The sequence below is a fragment of the Acomys russatus genome, chromosome 13 (genome assembly GCF_903995435.1).
Source record: "Acomys russatus chromosome 13, mAcoRus1.1, whole genome shotgun sequence".
Classification (NCBI taxonomy): Eukaryota; Metazoa; Chordata; class Mammalia; order Rodentia; family Muridae; genus Acomys; species Acomys russatus.
The window spans coordinates 47,684,573-47,707,570 of NC_067149.1; the positions used below are offsets into that span (position 1 = coordinate 47,684,573).

The following is a 22,998-nucleotide window of genomic DNA, read 5'->3' on the forward strand; positions in this document are numbered from 1 at the left end:
TGTTTAATTTACTATGTAATTTCAGAGAAATGACTGTGTAAGTCATACTGCAAGTGTGGGGGGAAACTGCATGTAAGCATTTGGTGCTAAATCCTCAGTGAACGACGTGAACAGATCTAAGTGTTTGTTGAGTATGCGAAGGTAGGATTCAACGCTTAAAGGGAGAAACTACAGACTTTCATGGACTTGATAAATATGGCTTAAATTACATGGTCCGGCTATTAAGACTAGAAAGAGGTAGAGAAAAATGACAAATGAGCATTACGACAGTGAGACGGGCTTGTTTCCCTATTAACAGCGCTACAATCCATAAACACAAGATTGGGGAAAGACTGAGCAAACAGACTCCCTTGAGTCCCGCGTCAGGTACTGGACTAAAATGACTAACTGGAGAAATAGATCTTGACAGGGTCATTGTAAATGGGGAAGAAGGTACTGTGGCGAGGGCAGTCAGGGCTCTACAGCAAGTTGACAGCGGGGCGGAGCCGACACACGAGGTGAGCCAAGGAGGCGGGGCAGCGCACCTAGGTGGAGACGGGGGCGGGGCCAGAGGAAGAACAGCCCCGCCCAGCACCCCCTTCCCGCCCCCGTCCCGAGCGGCCCGCCCTCGGGGGAGCCGGAAGCCGGGTGTAGGAGGCCCGGGGAAGGAAGCCCTGTGAGGCTTACTAACTAGCCCAAGGTTGGGGCTGGGGAAGCCCTCGCTGTCCGGCGGAGCCAGCGGCCGGCGCTCCGCCACAGTGCCGGGACCATGGGGACTCCGCGCCGCCGCCCACCGGTGGTTCCCGAGCCCGCGCTGGGACTGCTGCTTCTGCTGCTGAGCGCGCTGGCCCCGGGCCGCGCCACCCCGCGCCTCTTGGACTTCCCGGCTCCGGTCTGCGCGCAGGAGGTGAGAACGAAGTTCGGCGGTGCGAGGATGCTGGGGCCGTCGCGGGTGGTAGAGGGCTGTCAGAAGGGCTGGGGTGGGAAGGGCCGTTGGGGGTGCGAAGGAGTGGGCAGCCCCTACTCCGGTGGGCCGGGGGGGGGGAGGGCGGGTGGAGGCTTTGAAAGTCCGCCCTCGGGACTCGGAGGAGGCCTGGACGTGAGCGCGACGTGGAGGCGCACTGGCGACAACACCAGGAATGAGAGGGAGTTCTAGGGAAACTACGCGGGCGCCGGTGTCACGGGCAGCGCGAAGTGGGAGTGACAGTTCCGTCTGGGCCTCGGAATTGGGAGACGGGGACACTCGAGGCTGGCAGCTCTGGATGGACAGGGACCTAGAGAAGGGGCCTTGGCAAGAGCTGAACCGATCGGGGTTGGCCCCTGACTCCATGCTGCCTGGGAAGCCGTCCTCCATTTCTACCAGGCTCAGACGCCTAGCCCGGCCCCCGGGTTCCCCTACTGGTTGGGTAGTGCGGGCGAGCCCAGTGCCCAGGGGAATCAAACAGGATGTGGTCTGGGCACCCGAGGAGGACTGAAACATAACGCCTAGCCCATCTTTCCTCCACCACGTGTGTCCCAGAACCGAGAACCTCAGAGATGAGTTAACACGTGTGGAAGTCTGCCCATTTGTGACTGCCACAGAGGACCCCACCCCCTACTCACCCCCCGCTGCGCTCATAGGAACCGGACACACCCCTGCTGGTTGAACCTTGCTGTTGAACCTGATAGTTGTCCAAAAACAAAACCAAAAAAGCCGAACCTGTGCAAAACATTGTGCCTATTCCACAAATAAACGCTCCCTCCCATCTCCCCTCCCACACTTCTCTTTCTTCCACTAGTTTCCCCAGCCCCTTCCTCTCCACTTCCACCCCAGGAACTGTGTTCAGTAGCTGAGTCAGAGGGGGTGCAACAAAAGGACAGTTCTTACCTAATTTTGTAGATTTACCGAAAGAGGGTGGAGAGAGGGTGACCATTTTACAGCATTTTAGGGGGGGGGAGGCGTTTTGTTTTGTTTTGTTTTGTTTTAATCTGAGGGCTGTTGAGAAATGTCATAGTGATCCCATATTGGGCAAATCAGAGTGACATCTTCAGACAGGACAAAAGTGCACAACATGGAGGATTGCTGTTTGTTTCTTTTGTACTTTCATGCAACACATATTCTGTTCATTTGCCAAGGGCCAAATACAAGTAAACTGAAACTAAAGAAATACTGCTGGGACTCCAGTGTCCAGGGTGAAGTTGTCTTGGACGTAGGAACTGTCTTTCAAGGCAGTCGTGCAAGTGTTCTCTGTACAACCAATGAGTGTGCAAAATTCCAGGCAGAAGAAAATGACTTCCAGCCAGACTGTTTTTCTTTGAAAAGGCGTTTGGACAGTTTTGTTCCAAAGTAGAAGCCTCAGAAACAGTTTGGTTAAAGTATTCATGCCCTCTGGTAGAAGGTGCCTGAGCCAATCCTAGGTAAAGTGGATTGCTGGAGGGTGGGGTGGCTGTGGAGCAGGAGAGGGGCTGGGGTGGGACTTAGCTAGAGGGGTTGTGAGGTCTGTGGAAGCTAACCTAGACTCTGAGCTACAGTCCCTGCCATAAATCTTGGGGGGCTTTTGGGATTTGGTTTAATTTAGTTTTAATGTATTTATTTTGGTTTTGGTTTTGTTTCCCAGACAGGGTTTCTTTGCTTATCCCTGGCTGTCCTGGATCTTACTCTGTAGACCAGGCTGGACTCAGAGATCTGTCTGCTTCTGCCTCCCAAGTGTTGGGATTAAAGGTGTACACCAGCACTGCCCATGGTTTTTATTTTAATTTAGATTTTGTTTTTTTTTTTAAATGTATATGTAAGTGTTTTGCTTTCGTATATGTATTGCACCGCATGTATACCCAGTGCTCATAGAAGTAAGAGGGTATTGGATCTGCTGGAACTAGAGTTATAGACAGTTGTGAGCCACCATGTGGGTGCTGGAGGTCTCCCCTGGGCTCTGCAGGACAGGTGCTCTTCCCTGCTGAGCCATCCATCTTTCCAGCCCCCCAAGGATTTGACTTTCTTTGGGGAGGTGCTGGTGACTACATTTCTCTGCAGCGTCCTCCTGCCCTCTCCTCTGTTACTTCACACACAACTCAGCTCCGCAGGCTGACAGCTTCCCTGCCTATTGGCTTTAAAGTCCTTTTTAAAAGAAGCTAGAGCTCGGGGTGGGGCTTAGTGGTTTCCGGGCTCCACCCCCAGAACTGCACTGAGGAAAACCCACACTGTTCACACACACACACACACACACACACTCATACCCACCCCATGCACACACAACACATACATACATATACACACAGACGCACAACACACACATACATATATACACACGGACACACACAACACATACATACATGCACACACAGACACACCAACATACATGCATACATACAGACACACATGTTCTGGCGGACACAGTGTGGTTTATTTCCACAGTGAGAGGACTGGATGAGACATCTCAAAGGGAGCCTGCCGCTGTCTACAACATAAGTAAATGACCATTGGAAACGAATTGATTTAGCGGCCAGTGACTCCCTCGGATGACTGGAAGGAGGCTTCAGCATCCCTGCTCTGTTCCTTGTTCCAGGCTGCAAGCACAGTCCAGGGGCTTGATAAATATGTGATGCTTGAAAGCATGAAAGAGTAGAGGAGGGAAGAGGGAAGGGTCCCCTGTTTTTCAAGCAGTGGTAAACTCAGGCCGTTGCATTTGTTCGGGCTGCCTGGAATTAGCACCTCAAAACCTGGGTGACTCTAATTCCCTAATGGACACCAACCCTGGAGACACCATAAGTAATTAATTGTACTTCGTTGGCCTGGCTCGGCTTCTTATAGTTCCATTCCCTGTTAACTGCCATTCTTACGGAAAGCCAGTGAGCAGCACCTGGGGTTCATCAGCGGGAACACTCACCACTGTTTACAGGCAGGATGTGTGTTACCATTATCAGTTCGTTTTCCTGAGTGCTTGTGGTTTTGACTTGTGGTAGAATGACTGTTTGGCATCGCCCTTCTGTCTTGCGGTTGCCGGAAACTGCTCAGCCTTACCATTCTCCCCAAAGCTAAAAGAGTTGTGCTCAGTGGGTGCTCCTTTGATGGACACTCTCCTGTAGGCAAGGCTGCAGTGCCAGTGATGTAATCAGTGATGTAACCAGTCCTGGTCATACCTGGACCAGCTCTCACCCTAGCTGCCCATTGCCTTTGTTAAGCTAATCTGCCATCAGAAAACCCTAGCATCAATTAGCAACCAGCAAATAAGAGCCTGGTGCTCACTCAGACCTAGCCCCAGGCAAGCCTCCCTATCTCCTGCACTGCAGCCCTCTGTCCTCATCTATAGTGGGAGTGGTCCTCTCCTCCTGGGTTGTGGGAGAGCCTCCACTCCACTGTCTATGAAGACCTCAGGCTGCGTGCACTGGAGTGCTCCATCAACCTGTACCAGGCAGTTGGTAATGTTTGCTCAACGCCCAGAGCTAAGCAATCTTTCACTTCTTCTTTTAATCATCCTGCCATGACTATAGAGAAGAGGCCTGCGCGTTGTAAACATCCCTTTGCTGCGAGGCAGGGTAGTAGTGCTGGGGCATGGAGCAAAGCAGCTCTGGGACCTGGAGCCACTTGGCTCTAAGTTCCCTGTGCCACAGATGTGGCTTGCCTGACAGTGAAGAAATGTTCTGAGGTATGTCTTGGTGACCTCATCACAGAGTACACACATGCAGACCTAGGGCAATTCAGTAAGTATTAGCTGCTATCATAATCTTTTCTTTTTGAGGGGGGGCTGTTTTTTTGTGACAGGGATTCTCTGTGTAGCCTTGACTGTCTGGACTCATTTTGTAGAACAGACTGGCCTCAAACTCACAGAGCTCCACCTGCCCCTGCCTCCTAGAGTGCTGGGATTAAAGGCATGCACCACCACCAACTGGCAATAAATTATATTCTTTTTTTTTTTTAAGCAAAGGTTTTTGTTTTTGCTTTTTAAATGTTCATTTATTTATTATTTATACAGTATTCTCCCTGTATGTGTGCTTGCACCAGATCTCATTACAGATGGTTGTGAACCACCATGTGGTTACTGGGAATTGAACTCAGGACCTTTGGGAAGAACATATGGTGCTCTTAACCTCTGAGCCATCTCTCCAGCCCTGTTAAACTATATTCTTGTCCATCTGTTTTGGGGGAATGAGTGGTTGGTGTTGGTGGCTGAGGATGACCGCATGTATGCTGTTGGGACTGAACCCAGGCTGTACATGTGCTAAATATTTCCTATTGAATGGTACCTAGGAGTAGGAATTTTGAAAGGATTAAGGATGCAGCTTGGGAGGAAATTATTGGGCAGAACAATATCTATATTAGTAGTGTCCAAAGACGATACCAAATACATCTTACATTAATTATTAAAGAAGATTAGGAAGGCTGCCGAGGTAGTTCTCTGGGTAAAGGCCCTTTCATTCATACCTGATGCCCTGAGTTCAATCCCTGGGACTCACAGGGTAAAGGAAAGCCCCAAGTCCTGAAAGTTATCTCCTGACCTCTGAGTGTATGCCTACTTGCATTCACACACACAGTAAATAAAAATGGAAAAAAATTGCAAGGGCTGAAGAGATGAGTTAGGGTAAGATGCTTGCTAGGAAAGCACAAAGACCTGAGTTCAGATACCTAGCAGCCACGTAAAGCCAAGTGTGGCAGCTGTGCCTATGTGCCCAGTGCTGGAGGACAGAAGCACACGCATCCATCCTCGCTGGCCGGCGTGGAGCAGTGAGTTCCAGATTCAGTGAGAGACCTTGACTCAAAATAGTAACAACAACAAAATAATAATAATAGTACAGAGAAAGTGAGATCCTGTCTCAAAACAACAAGAGGTAGAGAAATGATTGAGGAGGGCACCTGGACACCAGCCCCTGGCTTGCACACATACCTGCACACACATGCATATGCATACCCCACCCCACTCACATTAGTGTAAATTCTATATTGGAATTAAATTATGAGGGGAAAAAAGTAAGCAGGGCTGGAGAGATGGCTTGGTGGTTAAGAACACTGGCTGCTCTTCCAGAGGATCAGGGTTCAATTCCCAGCACCCATGCCTAACTTGTCACCCCAGTTCCAGCGGATCCTGCTCCGCCTTCTAACTTCTGCAGGCCGCAGGTGTGCATGTGGCACACACACAGATGTAGTGCAGGCAATGCACACAGAATACATGTCTTTCTTTCTTTAGTTGGTTGTTTGGTTGTCTGGTTGGTTTTTAGACAGGATTTCTTCTCTGTGTAACAGAACTCTGCCTGTCCTGGATTCACTTTGTAGACCAGGCTGGCCTTGAACTCACAGAGATCTGTCTATCTCTGCCTCCCTGAGTGCTAGGACTAAAGGCAGTAGCACTTGAAGCATCAAGCTGTTCCTGTCAGCTGTAGCATGCTTGTCGGCTGAGTGTTTCCAACAGCGCCCCCTTCCTCCTCTTGTCAGGATAGCTACCATCCTGCCCTGGATTTTAGGTAGCTACTGTCCCAAATGGAGTGTGTCTGTTTGTTGTTTCTATAAAAGTTCCCGATCTCAAGACCAGTTTCTGTCCCTCTGTGTTACGGTTCACAGGAGATCCTGAGGGGACGAGAGGAGTAGTTATATGGGAGTTAGTCTGAGAAGATAGTGGGGTGTGTGCCTGTCAGAGTGAGCAGAGACGGCGAGATAGGTTTTGTTCTAAACCTGCAAGGGACATTTGACAGGCTGTGATGTGAGGCCGGGGACAGCCAAGGACAATTAATTATAAAGAACTAGGCGGGGTGGGAGTACAGGAAGTCTGGACCCAAAGAGCACGTGAACTGTTGTCCCAAACAGGTAGGAAGGACACAGATGAAATAACAGACTCAGAATGGACCCTGGCATGACATCAGAATTGTCCCGTGGCCCATTTTCTGAATAAACACCAGGCAACCACATCACCCTAAGTCCTGCACTCTGCTCCTAGTGGGGAGGCAGATGCTGGCCAATGCCCAGCCTCCACACAGTGCACCTTCTAGCTCTTCCTCAGATCCGCATCTGATCCCAGCCACAGGATAGCGTGGGCCCATCTGGGTAGTTCAAAGCCTTGGAAGTGGCAGCACCTGAGTTCCAGGGCTTCCTTGCCACATTGCCAGCACTGACCATGGAGGTCACCCCTTAGAGGACCAGACACCAGCTCTGGAGGAGGTCCCCTATCACCCATGCCAGACACTGGCAGGGAAGTGGCTCTGTGAACGCTGCTGCTTGCTGAGCTGGAGCCTCTTAAATCGGTGCCCAGTTTTTGCCCAGGGTTTGAAGGGTTTGTGAAGCAGAAGTAAAAAGCGAAGGGTCTCCTTCGTCACCTCCCACACTCACACCTTGCTCTGGTTCTTTACTCCTGTAGTTAGTGTAATTTCCCAGCAACACTCTGAAAAGACTATTCTGACTTTATGTTGAAGAAGCTGAGGCTTTGAGTAAGGTGGCTCAACCCAGGGGTGTGAGGGCAGGTAGGGTGTGCATGAGTGTGTGAGGGTGTGTGTATGTGAGGATGTGAATGAGTGCCTGTGTGTGTGTGCATGTGTGTGAGTGCGTGTGCATGAGAGAGAGAGAGAGAGAGAGAGAGAGAGAGAGAGAGAGAGAGAGAGAGAGAGAGAGCGCCCCAGAGTAGTTAGGTACACTTTTCCTAAGAGGGACTTAGTACATTTTCCATAGTTGATCTGCAGTAGGAACTGTAAAATTGACCCTTCACCTCTTAGGGAAACTGGAAACCTTAGAACTTAAGGACCTTCTTTGCTAGACAACTCTCTTTGTTTTTTGTGTTTGTTTTGTTTCATTTGGCTTTATTTTGTTTTTATTGTTTAAATTCCCAACCCATAACAGTTACTCAAAAACCCTCCAGTTCTAGCCCTGCATGGTAGCCCACACCTTCAGTTCCGGCACTCAAGAAAGCAGAGGCAAGCTGACCTCTGTGAGTTCCAGGTCAGCCAGGTCTAGGCTACATAGTGAGACCCTGCCTCAAAAAGGAAGCCAAAAAAAAAAAAAAAAAAAAAAGATTTCAATAAATAAATAAACCTCCAGTTGTGTCTGTTGTCTGCCTACCACACACCTTCTTGCTGGACAGAAAAAAATGTGGGAGCCATTGAGCTACCTGAGAGCAGAGAGTGAGAGTGAGATGTGAGCAAGATGGCGGGGGGTGGGAAGGAGGGCAGTTGGGGTGAGGAGAACACACCACCACCACAACAACACTGTATAAACTGTTCCCATGCGGCAGAACAGGCACCTGGGCCACTGTGAGCCTGGTCTTTCTCATCTGTAATCAACACTTTCTTTTTCCCACAGGGGCTGAACTGCAAAATCAAGAATAGTAAGTCCTCTTTTCTGTTCCACTTACTGCTTGCTGCTCTGTTAATGCAGTGACAGCCTCCTGCTGACTTCCGCAGGACAGCCTCGTGTGTGTGTGTGTGTGTGTGTGTGTGTGTGTGTGTGTGTGTGTGTGTGTGTGTGTGTGTGTAGGCACGCACACGCGCACGCCCCAGATGGGAGTTGTCACTGTCTGCAGGGCCATCTTGGGTATAGGCGTCAGTGCTCCTTCATTCATTATGCAAAAGTCAAGCAGTGCTCAGCTGCCATCTGGGTTTTGTGTGTTGCCAGGGCTGGTACCCTAGTCACCCACCTATGTTCTGACCCATTCAGTTTGTCGCAGCATCCATGGTGCTAGCTTGGCTTTGGGTTTTTATTTTCTTTTTCTTTTTCTTTTTAATTTGTTTACCTGTTTGTTCATTTGTCTGTGAGAAGTTTTTTTCCTATGCTGGATATAGAAACCTTTTATCCAGACTCAGTAGACAAACTGCACGAAGCCACCATCCCAGCCCCTGGTTTTGTTTTAAGGATGAGGCACATACCTTAAGTGTCAGTGCTAATTAGGGGCTATGACAAATAAAAACAAAGAAGCTCTCACTACTGCTCCTCCCTCCTGTGCCCCTGTTTCTAATGGCTGCTTCTTTTCTTTTCTTTTCTTTCTTTCTTTCTTTTTTTTTTTTTAGACAGAGTTTCTCTGTGTAACAGCCCTGGCTGTCCTGGACTCCTTTTGTAGACCAGACTGGCCTGGAACTCACAGAGATGCTCCTGCCTCTGCCTCCCGGGTGCTGGAATTAAAGGCGTGCACCACCACTTCTTTTCAAAACCCTTCTCCCCAAATGTCCTTTGTCCTTGGAGCTTTGCCAGCATCCCAGACCAGCATCAGAAAAGAGCAAGCTGGGCAGAGAGCTTGAGGGCACCGCTGGAAGGTTGAGAACAGTTGCAACCTTGAACCATGTTATAACTTGCAGCAGCTCTTGGATGCTCTGAGCAGATCTTACGGTCTTGGCTGGGAGCCTCTGAAGGTTGTTCTCCCCTCCAGGTACCTGCCTGGATGACAGCTGGATCCACCTTCAAAACCTGACCTCGTCGTCCCCAAAGCAGGTCAATATCAAGCTGAACTTTGCCTCCACCCAGCGCGGAGACCTGGTCCCTGTGCTGCACATTGAGTGGACATTGCAGACAGACGGTGAGTGGCCATATCAGCCAGTGCCTGGGTTTGCCCTTCAGAGGAGACTGCCGCTGACTCCCATTTGGTGCTGGAAGGCTCCATCATCTACGCAGCGAGAACTTTGAACTTTGCCCATGTTAGCTGCATGCCCCGAGTATCTCCTGTTCACACTGCCTTTATGACAGGCCTTCCCTTGCATGAGCTTGGTATCACATGGGAAGAAAAGGGAAGTGTTTTTTGTTTGGTTGGTTAGTTGGTTTGGTTTTTGAGACAGAGTTTCTCTGTGTAGCCCCGGCTGTCCTGGACTCACTTTGTAGACCAGGCTGGCCTCGAACTCACAGCGATCCACCTGCCTCGGCCTCCCCGAGTGCTGGGATTACAGGCGTGCACCACCATGCCTGGCTGCAAGTGGTTAATTTTATAAATAATTCCAAATATTTGCTAGAAAAAAAAAATGGTACTATTTTGCCAGCTGTTTTTTCTCTTGCCTTAAGAGCCAGAACTTTTCAAAACATACTCCAAACCTCTTAGTGGGCAGTTGACTGTAGAGTTTCTGAATGGGCCCAGCCCCAGATCTGTGAAGGGGTGTCAGCACGCGTTCTCTGTGGATCCCTAACTGGAGGCTATAGGCTGATTGCTGCAGCCTCTGGGAGGATGAGGACTTAGCTGCCTTTAGCATTATGTCCTGCTGCCAGGGCTCTGACCTCACAGTCACAAAGTCTTTGCTCGCTTCCTGGTATAGAATGTCCCTTGTCCTGGTCCCATTAGAAGGTACTTTCTAAAAGGCCTAAGAGTGGGGAAGTGGGAAGTTAAGTAAGAGGGCAGATGGGGAAGCGCCCCGCCCTGGAGGGCGCTTGGTCTGCATCTGTGTGCCCCTCTCCTCCCTGGCCTGCAGCCAGCATCCTGTACCTCAAGGGCGTAGAGCTTTCCGTCCTGCAGCTGAACACCAATGAGAGGCTGTGCGTGGAGCTCGTGTTTCTATCCAGGCTACAGCATCATCGTAAGCGGGTAAGTAGGCAGCTTGACTGGACTGTGTTCCTAAGTGACACCAGCACAGGCTTCTGGCCCCCAGAGGGTACACCTAACTGAGAGGATTAGTTCAAAATGGCTGTCTGCTGTCAGGCACAGTGAGGGACAGAGCCTGCACACCACCCTGCTTATGATTATTCCTCTCACTTGACCTAGCATTTTTGTTTTTTGTTTTTTTGAGACAGGGTTTCTCTGTGTAGACTTGGCTGTCCTGGAACTCCCTCTGTAGGGACTCGAACTCAGAGATCTACTTGCCTTGCTTACCAGTGCTGGAATTAAAAGCATGTGCCCTCGCCCCTGCTGTTCTTCAGCAGGGAATGGCCTGGCCATCTACTGATGGATTTTTAAACAGTCAGAAAGGACAAAGATAGCACGCCTCTAATTTGAAGTGCTGTGGTTATCTCTCTGCTTGTCTGGTTTTTTTTTTGGCTGATTGTGGGGAGGTGTGAGATTGGGACTTGGGACACGAGTGGGTGAGGGTGCTGGATGACTCACGCCATTCCCTCTCCTTCCTCAGTGGCGGTTTGCCTTCAGCCACTTTGTAGTAGATCCTGGCCAGGAGTATGAAGTGACTGTTCACCACCTGCCCAAGCCCATCCCTGATGGAGACCCAAACCACAAGTCCGTGACCATCTCTGTGCCTGGTAAGAGTGCCCTTTCAAAGTGTCCACTTGGTACTGGGCCCTGGGTGAAAAAAGCAGCCATGGTGGGGGTGGGGTGCCCCAGAGAGCAGAGTCCAACCCTGAGGCACAGTGGCTGCAGGTCCCGTGTGCCTCCAGCTGAGGCCGAAGCCTTTAAGTCTTGTGTCCTCTCTTGTGTGGAGACCCCAGGGCTATGTTGGCAACTAGAGTCCCTCCCTTTGTGCAGAAAAGTAGCTTCCATCCTAGAAAATGCCAGATCCCTGAAGGGCAGTGATCTGTGTATTCAACCTCGACCAGTTTCCCTCACTTTGCTTACTTTACCCCCACATCCCACCTGCATTTGTCCAGCACGCTTCCTACATATCATACCCTCTTTCCCTACCAATCCATGCTGTCTGTGATCATCACTGTCTTAGCTCTTGGGAACCGTCATTTCTTCTGTGTCACTTTCTGTGTCTGCCTTTTCCAGAACCTTGGCCATCGCTGACATCATTTGTCATTGTAGGCAGTCAGGTGATTTTGTCTTTTGTTCTTGTTTTTGTTTTACTGGTAGCTATGGAGAGAGAACTCCGAGCCACACATACACGGGGCAAACATTTTATTACTTAGTCACACCCCAGCCCAAGAAATGCTCCTTAAAGATGGCGATGACCCCTCCCTCAGAAGCACATACTCTCATGAGTGCACGCACATCTGCTTCCTTTCCCTCATAGCCTCTTACCTGACAGGATACCGAATGCTTTCACTGCGCTCTTCTATAGCATTCATCTGCAAAAAGAAGTAGTAATTTCCATTGTATGTACAGTGCCCAGAGCATCGCACACAGGATGTACATAAGAACTTGCTAAACGACTGTTCTCTCTCCCTATCCCCGGGCAGGTGTTAGAAATACCTGGTTCCCAGGTGCCTGTCTGGGTTTGATCCACAGTTATATGGGCAAAAAAAGAAAGAAAAAGAGAGAAAGAAAGAATCCAGGCATGTTGGCACATGCCTTTAATCCTAACATTCTGGAGGTGGAGGCAGGTGGATCTCTGTGAGTTCAAGGCCAGCTTGGTCTATAGAGTGAGGTCCAAGACAGCCAGAGATGTTACACAGAGAAACCCTGTCTCGGAAAAAAACAAACAAACAAATAAATAAACGCTGACTCCTGCCACCTGCCTAAGGCTTCTGAATAAGAACCTAATAATAAGTGTGTGGAAAATCAGAGAGGCTGCAGTGGGGGGCCAGAAGAGCTCCCAATATATAAAAGGCAAAGCAGAGGCTACCCTGGGCAGAAGGATGTGTGTGGGAGAAAACTGGAGTAAACCAGAAATTTCTAGCCCCGTGAAGCAAGCTCTGAGCTCAGGAGGAATATGCTTGAGTTAGGAAGGCTCTCTAAAAGTTGAGGGTGTTGCCCCAGTGTGATGGGCTTTCTGGCCAGGGGCAGCTATCTCTGTCTGGAGCAGGCTGTGACGGTGCCTCTTTGAATGCACTCCCCAGGGCCACAACAATCTCGGCCCCCAGTGTCAGAAATCTGTAAGAATAGGCTGGGTGTGGTGGTGCACACCTTTAAAACCCCAGCACTTGGGAGGCAGAGGCAGGTGGATCCTTGTGAGTTTGAGGCCAGCCTGGTCTATAGTGAGTTCCAGGACAGCCAGGGCTGTGTAGACTGACCCTGTCTCAGAAAAAAAAAACAAAACAAAAAACACCAAACTTTGCAAGAACAAACTCCCTAAAGGCAGAGACTTTACTGATTTCTCTTTTATCGTGGTTGGCAGACTGCGAGGATGCCCAGATGAAGATGACGACACCGTGCGTGAGCTCAGGTAACTGGCTGGCCTAGGAGATCTCATCCTGGGCACATTAACATGCATGTAGTAGAGTAAAATTGGGCATGTGCCCAGTCGTGTGCTTGCCCGTGTAACACACATGCCATGGAGACACTTACTCCTTCTCACTCCCACCCTACACTGTGCCCTTGGCAGGCAGCCTGTGGGATCCCAACATCACTGTGGAGACCTTGGACACCAACCATCTGCGTGTGAGCTTCACCCTGTGGAATGAATCCATCCCCTACCATATCTTGCTAGATAGTTTTCCACACTCAGAGAACCAAAGCTGCTTTGATGACTTTAAGGCAATACCTGCGGTAAGTATTTCTTACTCCCTCCCCCCAGACACAAGTTAAAATTCCCTCTATAGTCCTTAACCTTCCTCCCTAGCTAACCCTGTTACCAGAGCCCAACACTGAGCTCGGGTGCGCTGGCTGCTGTCTGCCCTCTCAGGAGGGAGAGGGTTCCCATACCTTTGCAGTTTGTTGAGAATAATAGTTCATTAACATAGGTACGGTGGCTGAGTGAGCAGTTAGAGTGTAAATCTAAATATAGAAAGGTAAGTCCTCTTTTTGCTAAACCTCCACGTGAAGTTCATAATAAATTGCAAGTTGAAAGAAATAGGAAAATTTTCTCTATAGAGCCCTGTCCCCTGCAGATTGAAGCCAGGTGTAAGGTATTGAGTTACTTATCAGTTGGTAAAGCAGCAATTATATTGCCCAGCCCACTGCCCCACCCATCTTCCCCACACCCATCCAGTCCGTGTCCTCCACACCCATCCAGTCTGTGTCCTCCACACCCATCCAATCTGTGTCCTCCACTCCCATCCAGTCTGTGTCCTCCACACCCATCCAGTCCGTGTCCTCCACACCCATCCAGTCCGTGTCCTCCACACCCATCCAGTCCGTGTCCTCCACTCCCATCCAGTCCGTGTCCTCCACACCCATCCAGTCCGTGTCCTCCACACCCATCCAGTCCGTGTCCTCCACACCCATCCAGTCCGTGTCCTCCACACCCATCGAGTCCGTGTCCTCCACTCCCATCCAGTCCGTGTCCTCCACTCCCATCCAGTCCGTGTCCTCCACACCCATCCATCTGTGTCCTCCACACCCATCTAATCTGTGTCCTCCACACCCATCCAGTCCGTGTCCTCCACACCCATCCAGTCCGTGTCCTCCACACCCATCCAGTCCGTGTCCTCCACTCCCATCCAGTCCGTGTCCTCCACACCCATCCAGTCCGTGTCCTCCACACCCATCCATCTGTGTCCTCCACACCCATCCAGTCCGTGTCCTCCACTCCCATCCAGTCCGTGTCCTCCACACCCATCCATCTGTGTCCTCCACACCCATCCAGTCCGTGTCCTCCACACCCATCCAATCTGTGTCCTCCACACCCATCCATCTGTGTCCTCCACACCCATCCAGTCCGTGTCCTCCACTCCCATCCAGTCCGTGTCCTCCACACCCATCCATCTGTGTCCTCCACACCCATCTAATCTGTGTCCTCCACACCCATCCAGTCTGTGTCCTCCACACCCATCCATCTGTGTCCTCCACACCCATCCATCTGTGTCCTCCACACCCATCCATCTGTGTCCTCCACACCCATCCAGTCCGTGTCCTCCACACCCATCCAGCCCGTGTCCTCCACTCCCATCCAGTCCGTGTCCTCCACACCCATCCAGTCCGTGTCCTCCACACCCATCCATATGTGTCCTCCACACCCATCCAGTCCGTGTCCTCCACTCCCATCCAGTCCGTGTCCTCCACACCCATCCATCTGTGTCCTCCACACCCATCCAGTCCGTGTCCTCCACACCCATCCAATCTGTGTCCTCCACACCCATCCATCTGTGTCCTCACCCATCCAGTCCGTGTCCTCCACTCCCATCCAGTCCGTGTCCTCCACACCCATCCATCTGTGTCCTCCACACCCATCCAGTCCGTGTCCTCCACACCCATCCAGTCTGTGTCCTCCACACCCATCCATCTGTGTCCTCCACACCCATCCATCTGTGTCCTCCACACCCATCCAGTCTGTGTCCTCCACACCCATCTAATCCGTGTCCTCCACACCCATCCATCTGTGTCCTCCACACCCATCCAGTCTGTGTCCTCCACACCCATCCAGTCTGTGTCCTCCACACCCATCCAGTCCGTGTCCTCCACACCCATCCAGTCCGTGTCCTCCACACCCATCCAGTCTGTGTCCTCCACACCCGTCCTATCCATATTCTCCCTGCCCCACATTCTTGCCTGGTCTTTTTATTTGGCTGTATTTATTCAACTTACTCTCTAAAATTATTTTTGAAATTTAAAAAGAAGCAAGGCGATTATGACAGAAGGAAAAGAGATAGGATGACGCCAGGTGAGAGCAGAGAGCGTGCTGAGTACCCTGTATGCCTGCTGCATATGCACAGACTGCAGTGAGTACAGCAGCAGAGCAAAGAGGGACATGCCAACTGCTGAATGTGCTTATACACGCGTCACAGGCTGGCCACCCTACAGAAATGCTGGTTTCTTTGGACCAGAGATCAGAAAAGCGCCTCTCCCTCTGGCATTTGTAAGAGGGGCACTGATCTACAAAGGGTCACTTTCCCAGCAGACAACACCAAGGTCTTACCCAGCTAGTGTCTTCCACCTCTCTCTCTGCAGCCCAGAGAAGAAGAATTCCACCAGCGATCCAACATCACATTCACCCTAAGCAAGTCTAGCTTGTGCTGCCGCCACCGTGTGCAGGTGAGTGGTAGAGTGCTAGGAGGGCGTGTGCAGGTGGCCTTCCATTCAGATGGGTACAGCAGGCATGGTGGGCAGCTCCAGCCACTGCTGACTGACACCACATCTGCCTTTCTCCCACTGGTCCTCCCAGCCTGGTAGGGGCTTTACCCTTTTGTATGTGTGGGAGGCCTGGCCTAACCACCACATTGAAGAAGGAGGGTAGGCTGTGTGAGTTGGTGTCTTACTGTATTTCCCAAGCTGTCCTGAGCAGCTGGGATACAGGTACTGCTACCACATGCGGCTCACCGGCCATGTGGAGACCCGAGCCTGGCCACAGCGTCTGTTACTCACAGATTGCCTCTTTTGCTATGAGGGTATCAGTGGGCATCTCCTGCTCCCCCAGGTCCAGCCCTTCTTCAACAGCTGCCTGAATGACTGCTTGAGACATGCTGTGACAGTGCACTGCCCAGACATCTCACCGGACCCAGGTAGGAGAGAAAGCTGTCCTAGTGTAAGTGGGGTAAGCGTGGATGAAGGCTGTCCACAGGAGGAGTGCTCACGTGGGGAGAGGGAGATTCAGCTAGAGCTGCTGTGACCCAACCAAGGCAGAGTGCAGAATAATGCCTCTGGGCTGCACTCCTTGCTGCCTTTCACTAGCTTTGTACCCATAGGCAGAAGACTTGGCCTTTCTGGTCTTTTCTTTTTTTGGTTTTTCTAAACATGGTTTCTCGGTTACACAAGCCCTGGCTGTCCTGGACTCAGACCAAGCTGGCTTCAAACTCAAAGAGATCATCCTGCCTCTGCCTCCCAAGGGCTAGGATTAAAGACGTGCACCACCACACCTAGTGTCTTAAGCATTTTTTTCAGTTTTTAGAGACAGGGTTTCTCTGTGTTATCTTGGCTGTCCTGGACTCGCTTTGTAGACCAGGCTGGCCTCGAACTCACAGCGATCCACCTGCCTCTGCCTCCCAAGTGCTGGGATTAAAGGCGTGCACCAGCATGCCCGGCGATTTAACTTCTTTTATCAACATGGTCTCCTTTGCTGAAAAAGCGAGATAGTTATTCTCAGAGTTAGAATTATGTACCACAGAAGTGCTTTAAGATGCCAAGTTCACGTATGAAAAAAATTGAGGCCCAGATATTAATTTGCCCATGTTCACACATGAAAGACACAGCCCCAGGCTCCTACTTGAGCCTGTAGGGGTTGGCAGCCACATGTCCTTGACTCTCAGCCTCTGCCATGTGCAGATCAGACAGGGGCAGATGTGTGTTGTGGTGGAAGGCCCCCACTGGAAGAGCAGTGTCTCTCAGCACCTCGGCTGAAGGGGCTCCATGGAGAAGGCTCCACCAAGTGTAGCTATGCCTGACCATGTGTTTAAGGCTATCAGTGGCATCTCTAGTGGGTGAAGGTCATCAGTGGGCATCTCCGATGGGTGAAGACGTCAGTGGGTGGGCATCTCTGATAGGCTAATTGGTGGGCATCTGTGATGGGCGTGGATGACTGCTAATCATTAAGAGTAACCCTGTTCCTGTTTCCTTTTGTTCTAATACAGTTTCCATTGCCGGTAAGTCCTTCCTACAGTCAAAGCCATTCCCAAGGGATCACTATAGTGATGATACAGTGATGAGGGCAGAGCCTGGGCTAGGGTGGGTGGGGGCTGGGGCCCTTGCCCAGACTCATGTTGTTCTGTTTGTCACAGACTATATTCCCCTCTGGGTGTATGGCTTCATCACAGGCATCGCCATTCTGCTCGTGGGCTCTGTCATCCTGCTGGTGGTCTGCATGACCTGGAGGCTTTCTGGTAAGGAGCAGCAGGGCTTCCCGTCCTCCCGGGCTTGTAGTCTAGACTTCTGCTGCTCTGGGTTTAAGGGGCATCCTTCACTCCACCCTTCGGTGCCGAACTAAGCAGAGACATGGTGTCTGTCACACAACCTGGTGAGACCTGGAATTAAGGATGATCTCCCTGTGGGGCTGTCTGAGCCCCAGGCTTCTCTTTGACCAAATGGCAGTTATAAATATTTTTTTTTAATTTATTTATTTATTGTATATGAGTGCTTTATCTGCAGAAGAGGGCATCAGATCACATCACAGATGGTTTTGAGCCACCATGTGGTTGCTGGGAATTGAACTCAGGACCTCTGGAAGAGCAGGTGGCGCTCTTTAACCACTGAGCCATCTCTCCAGCCCCCGGCAGTTATAAATATTATAAATATGCACATCATGACACTGTGGCAAGGACTAAAGGAAGTAACGTGAATTCCTTCCTCAGAACCTGGCACGTGGTATTTGCGCAGTGCTGTTCACTACGGTGATATGTATTTTTTTCTTGTTAAAGTTAGTGTTTCTAAAATCAAGAGGAGCTAGGGTAGAGTTTCCTGCATCAGTGTGATCAGGCAAACAGCAGCCTGGACAGCTTCATCTTCAAGTCCCAGGGCTTGTGCCTCTGAGATCAGAGCCGATCCTGAGGGATAGGGGGCTGCAGTGGGAAAGACTCAGGCTCCTGACCCTGAGCTCACAAGGGAAGACCCTCGCCCCTCACCTGCTTTGTAGTGTCAGGAGCCCTAATCTTAGATTCCGTTTCCTCTTCTGTAAAATTGGTTGCAGATGCTTCCAGGGACCCAGAGTAACTGTTCATTTCCTTCGTTCCTTTCTTCTGGCTGAGTCTTAGTGGGGAGAGTGTGTGTTGACCGGCGAAGGGGCTTGGCTTTCCCTGACTTGTGACAGAGTGTGTCACCCGGGAAAGCTGCTGGTACCCTTGCCAGTGTTCATGGTTCATCTTGAATTGTGGGGTCCATAAGATTCTGGGAAGAGTCACATGACATCTCTTGCTAATGCTGAACCATGCTGCTGTTACATCTCCACTACCTCCTGGACTGGGAGAGAGAAGGAAAACCTCGCCTCGTTAGAGCATCTTTGCCAGTTTCTGGGCAAAGGCCTAAAGAATGAGGATTGAAATTAGATGCTAACCCTCTTCTTTAACGCGGAGCTGAGATGTAACGCGGGCTAGAGCACTTGCCCAATATACCTGGGTTCCCTCCCTGGACCACAAAGAAACAACTCCCTGGTCACATGTCCGAGGGGAGCAATTACCTAAGAGTGTGGTTCCCCTTCCTCACCTCAAGACACCCGGAGGAAGTGTTGCAAGGCCCATGGGCTTGCTTCTGGCAGACAGTGTTGTAAGATGTCTGCTGCTTGCCTTATGGACTGCCTTTCCCTCCAGTGGAGTCTCCTCACAGCCGCCTAGGAAGCGGAACTGCAGCAGGGGCCAGGGAGCACATCTCAGTCAGGTCCAGACCTCGGTACTTCCCACGTAGCCTGGAGAATGTTCCTCCACAGACCTGCTCCTCAGAGAGACAGTGACCTGTCAAAGGCATGAATGGCTAACTGGAGCCACTGACTTGGGGCTCACACCTACAGGGCTGCTGGGGCAGGGGGGCTGTCTACCTTTATCATTCAGCAGCCTTCCATCTGACACCTGTGAGCTAGTCACCCCTGTCTCTCCTTAGAATAAACCATTCAATAGATGTCTTTTCCTTGCAGGGGCTGATCATGAGAAACACACTGATGACTCCAAGATCAATGGTTAGTAGCCCGTGCTCTGAGGGGTGGTCTGCCTTTCTCTCTGAAGCCTGCGGTGGGTTCTTGGGATGGATGGATGGATAGGCTGCGTTTCTGGTCAAACTTCTGAGTCCTTTCAGAAGGCTCCACCCTTACTTAGGCCACAGGTCCCTACCTCATGCAGAGAGGGATTTTGGGGTACCCTAAACACAGGGGCTAGGGTTCCTTTTTTTTTTAATTAATTTTTTTATTGATTTTTTTTTCAAGTCAAGGTTTCTCTTGTATTCCTGACTGTCCTGGACTCACTTTGTAGACCAGGCTGGCCTCCAACTCACAGAGATCTGCCTGCCTCTGCCTCCTGAGGACTGGGATTAAAGACATGTACCACCACGCCCTGCTTAGAGATTGGTTCTTTTTCATGAAAGGTCCCTCACTGATTTTCCACACCTCACAAGACAGTGTAGCAGCATCTGGCCTACCAGAGGGCTGTTTGCTGAAGATAAAAAGCCAAGCTCCACCTTCCGTGCAGGTAGCTTATAGGCTGCTCTAGAGCAGTGGTTCTCAACCCTCCTAATGCTGTGACCCTTTAATACAGTTCCTCATGCTGTGGTGGCTGCCAGACGTAAAATTATGTTCATTGCTACTTCATAGCTGCAAATTTGCTTCTGTAACAAATCGTGACATAAATATATGATATGCAGGCTATCTGATATGTGACCCCTGTGAAAGGGTCATTTACTACCCCAAAGCGTTGAGAACTGCTGCTCTAGTGGATACTGCCTAGGTCCAGGCCTGGGCATGAGGATCAGCACATGTTTCCTTATCTCTCACAGGCATCTTGCCTTTAGCCGACCTGACTCCCCTACCCCTGAAGCCCAGAAAGGTCTGGATCGTCTACTCAGCTGACCACCCGCTGTATGTGGAGGTGGTCCTAAAGTTCGCCCAGTTCCTGATCACTGCCTGCGGCACTGAAGTAGCCCTGGACCTCCTGGAAGAGCAGCTTATCTCAGAGGTGGGGGTCATGACCTGGGTGAGCCGACAGAAGCAAGAAATGGTAGAGAGCAACTCCAAAATCATCATCCTGTGCTCCCGAGGCACCCAGGCCAAGTGGAAGGCCATCTTGGGCTGGTCTGAGCCGGCTCTCCAGCTACGGTGTGACCGGTGGAAGCCTGCAGGGGACCTCTTTACTGCGGCCATGAACATGATCCTGCCAGATTTCAAGAGGCCAGCCTGCTTCGGCACCTACATCGTTTGCTACTTCAGTGGCATCAGCAGGGAGGGTGATGTCCCCGACCTTTTCAACATCACCTCCAGGTACCCACTCATGGATAAATTTGAGGAGGTCTACTTCCGGATCCAGGACCTGGAGATGTTTGAACCTGGCCGGATGCACCACGTCAAAGAGCTCACAGGGGAGAATTACCTGCAGAGCCCTAGTGGCCGGCAGCTCAAGGAAGCTGTGGTTAGGTTCCAGGAGTGGCAAACCCAGTGTCCTGACTGGTTTGAACGCGAGAACCTCTGCCTAGCAGATGACCAAGATCTCCCATCCATGGATGAAGAAGTGTTTGAAGACCCACCGCTGCCACTAGGGGAAAGAATTGTTAAGCAACGGCCCCTGGTGCTGGAGCCTGCTTCTGACAGCTGCTTTGCAGTCGATGTCCGTGTCATTGAGGAAGAAAGTGCAGTGGCAAAGCTGGATCTCCAGCTGCGGCCACAAAGAGAGCTGGAGGCTCAGGCCCTCCAAACCATAGTGCTGCCGCCAGAACAGGTCCCCACAGCTCGCGTGGTGGAACCTGTCTATCTTCCAGATGGCAGGGCAGCTGCTACCCAGCTGATTGTGGCAGAGGACAGCGAGGCCTGCCCGCTGCTGGGCGCCCAGAGAAACAGCATCCTCTGCGTCCCCATGGACTCAGATGACTTGCCTCTTTGTAGCACTCCTGACCACCTCCACAGTGATGCAAGAGAGCAGCTAGAGAGCCTGATGCTGTCAGTGCTACAGCAGACACTGAGCGGACAGGCCCAGGAGAGCTGGGTGAGGCCCGCAGCGGTCCTCAAGGACTACACACCCTCTGAGGAGGAGCAGCGGCAGTCAGTGCAGTCGGACCAGGGCTACATCTCCAGAAGTTCCCCACAGCCCCCTGACTGGCTCACAGAGGAGGAAGAGCTAGAACTGGGTCAGTCCGCTGAGCCTCCCTCTCCTGAGGTCCTGCAGAACCTGCGGAGCCTCCAGCGGCAGCTTTTCTTCTGGGAACTTGAGAAGAACCCTGGATGGGACAGCTTGGAGCCACGGAGGCCAGCCACAGACGAGCAGGCTCCCTCCTAGGGCCTCCTGGGCCTAGTGCTTTCGAGGATGTATGTTGTAATGTTGTGTGTTTGTGTGTGTGGGAAGTGCCTGCTATGACATGGATAGCTAAGTCTGGCATAACGTGGTATATCTGAAGTCCCAGCACCTAGGGACTGGAACTTGATCTCCTGAACCCCAGGCAGAGGCAGGCAGATCTCTGTGAGTTCGAGGCCAGCCTGGTCTACAGAGTGATTCCAAGACAACCAGGATTTACACAGAGAAACCCTGTCCTACAAAAATCAACAAAAACAAAACAAGAAAATCTAATAAGGATGGAAAATTAGCTAGGATGATAATCAGAGACACGAGGCTGCAAGAGAACCCTAATATCCCTGGGGGGAGGGGGTAAGGTCTGGGCAGTGGGGAGCTGCTTTCACGAGAGAGGGGCAGCCTGTAGGTTGAGCTGGAGCTCAGGGTGGGGCGAGCTTTGTGGGCTACGGTAGGAGCGGCTGGGGCCTTCTCTCATAAGTGGATCTGTTGCCCTGTGGGGGAGGAAACCGCATGCCAAATATACCCAGAAGCCTTCGAATCAGGATAGAAATGGGTAATGGAGAAGCAGGAAGAGGCGTGTGAGATTCTGCGCTCAGGCGCTGCCAGGCTGTGGGAGGGCTGTGGCGCCTGAGTTTTCATGGGCTGATCCCAGCTGCTTGTGAGCCTGAGACCCCTCAGGTACAGTGATGGTGTAAAGTAAGGTATGGGGGTAGTGGGGCTGGGGGTTGGGGCGCATGGCAGTGGAGAACAAGGCAGGCCCTCCAAGGTCAGAGGAAAGCATATCACTGTATACCTAAGATGTGAGGAGAGGTTGTTTAAAGTAACCAGGGAGCCCTCTTGGGGCAGATAGCAGGCTTGCACCTTGGGTCCCTGAGAAGGCACAAGTATGCATGCCCTGGGCCTGGGCCGGGCTTCTACCTGTTGCCAAATTTTCAGGCTTCTGTGGGAAAAGGACCATGAAATGCTGCGGGGAAAGAAAATAACAGCGACTTTGTGTGTGCGTGTGTGTGTACAATAATGAAGACTTAATAAAGTTGTTATGTTGGTAAAATCCATAGTTGTAATAGAATCACCTCTTATGACAAGTCCAGAAATTTCTACTTGGAGAAGCCTTATAGACACATCTAGCCTAGCGCTAGCAAGCCCTTGAGTTCCAAGTCTCAGACAGTGCATGGCCCATATCCAGCTCTGCGGGAGCTAAGGTGAGAGAAAGAAGGCCCCTCCCTCATCCTGCACCCCCAGCACTCAGGAGGCAGAGACAGGTAGATCTCTGAGTTCAAGGACAGCCAAGTCTACAGAGAGACCCTGTCTTGAAACACCAAGGCAGAAAGAGTCTTTGGGTCTAGATGCCAGTCAAGCCTGTTACATCCGCCCCCCCCCCCAGCTTCAAATATGGATTAAACGTATAGGGGTTCTCCCAGCAGCAGGCAAATCAGCCCCACATGAGCACAGAACTGGCTCCCACAGTGTGCTCACCACCC

General features: G+C 51.2%; 1 protein-coding gene across 1 annotated transcript; it reads left to right on the forward strand.

Moving 5' to 3' along the window:
* Positions 1 to 603: 603 nt before the first annotated feature.
* On the forward strand, positions 604 to 21,929 carry Il17ra (interleukin 17 receptor A). The gene is made up of 13 exons (XM_051155264.1): positions 604 to 886; positions 8,234 to 8,258; positions 9,294 to 9,440; positions 10,318 to 10,430; positions 10,969 to 11,095; positions 12,850 to 12,897; positions 13,057 to 13,220; positions 15,561 to 15,644; positions 16,027 to 16,111; positions 17,177 to 17,188; positions 17,324 to 17,425; positions 19,165 to 19,206; positions 20,016 to 21,929. Exons 1-13 carry the CDS (start codon positions 749 to 751, stop codon positions 21,503 to 21,505), a joined length of 2,577 nt encoding a protein of 858 aa, XP_051011221.1. The 5' UTR covers positions 604 to 748; the 3' UTR covers positions 21,506 to 21,929.
* The last annotated feature ends 1,069 nt before the right edge of the window (positions 21,930 to 22,998 follow it).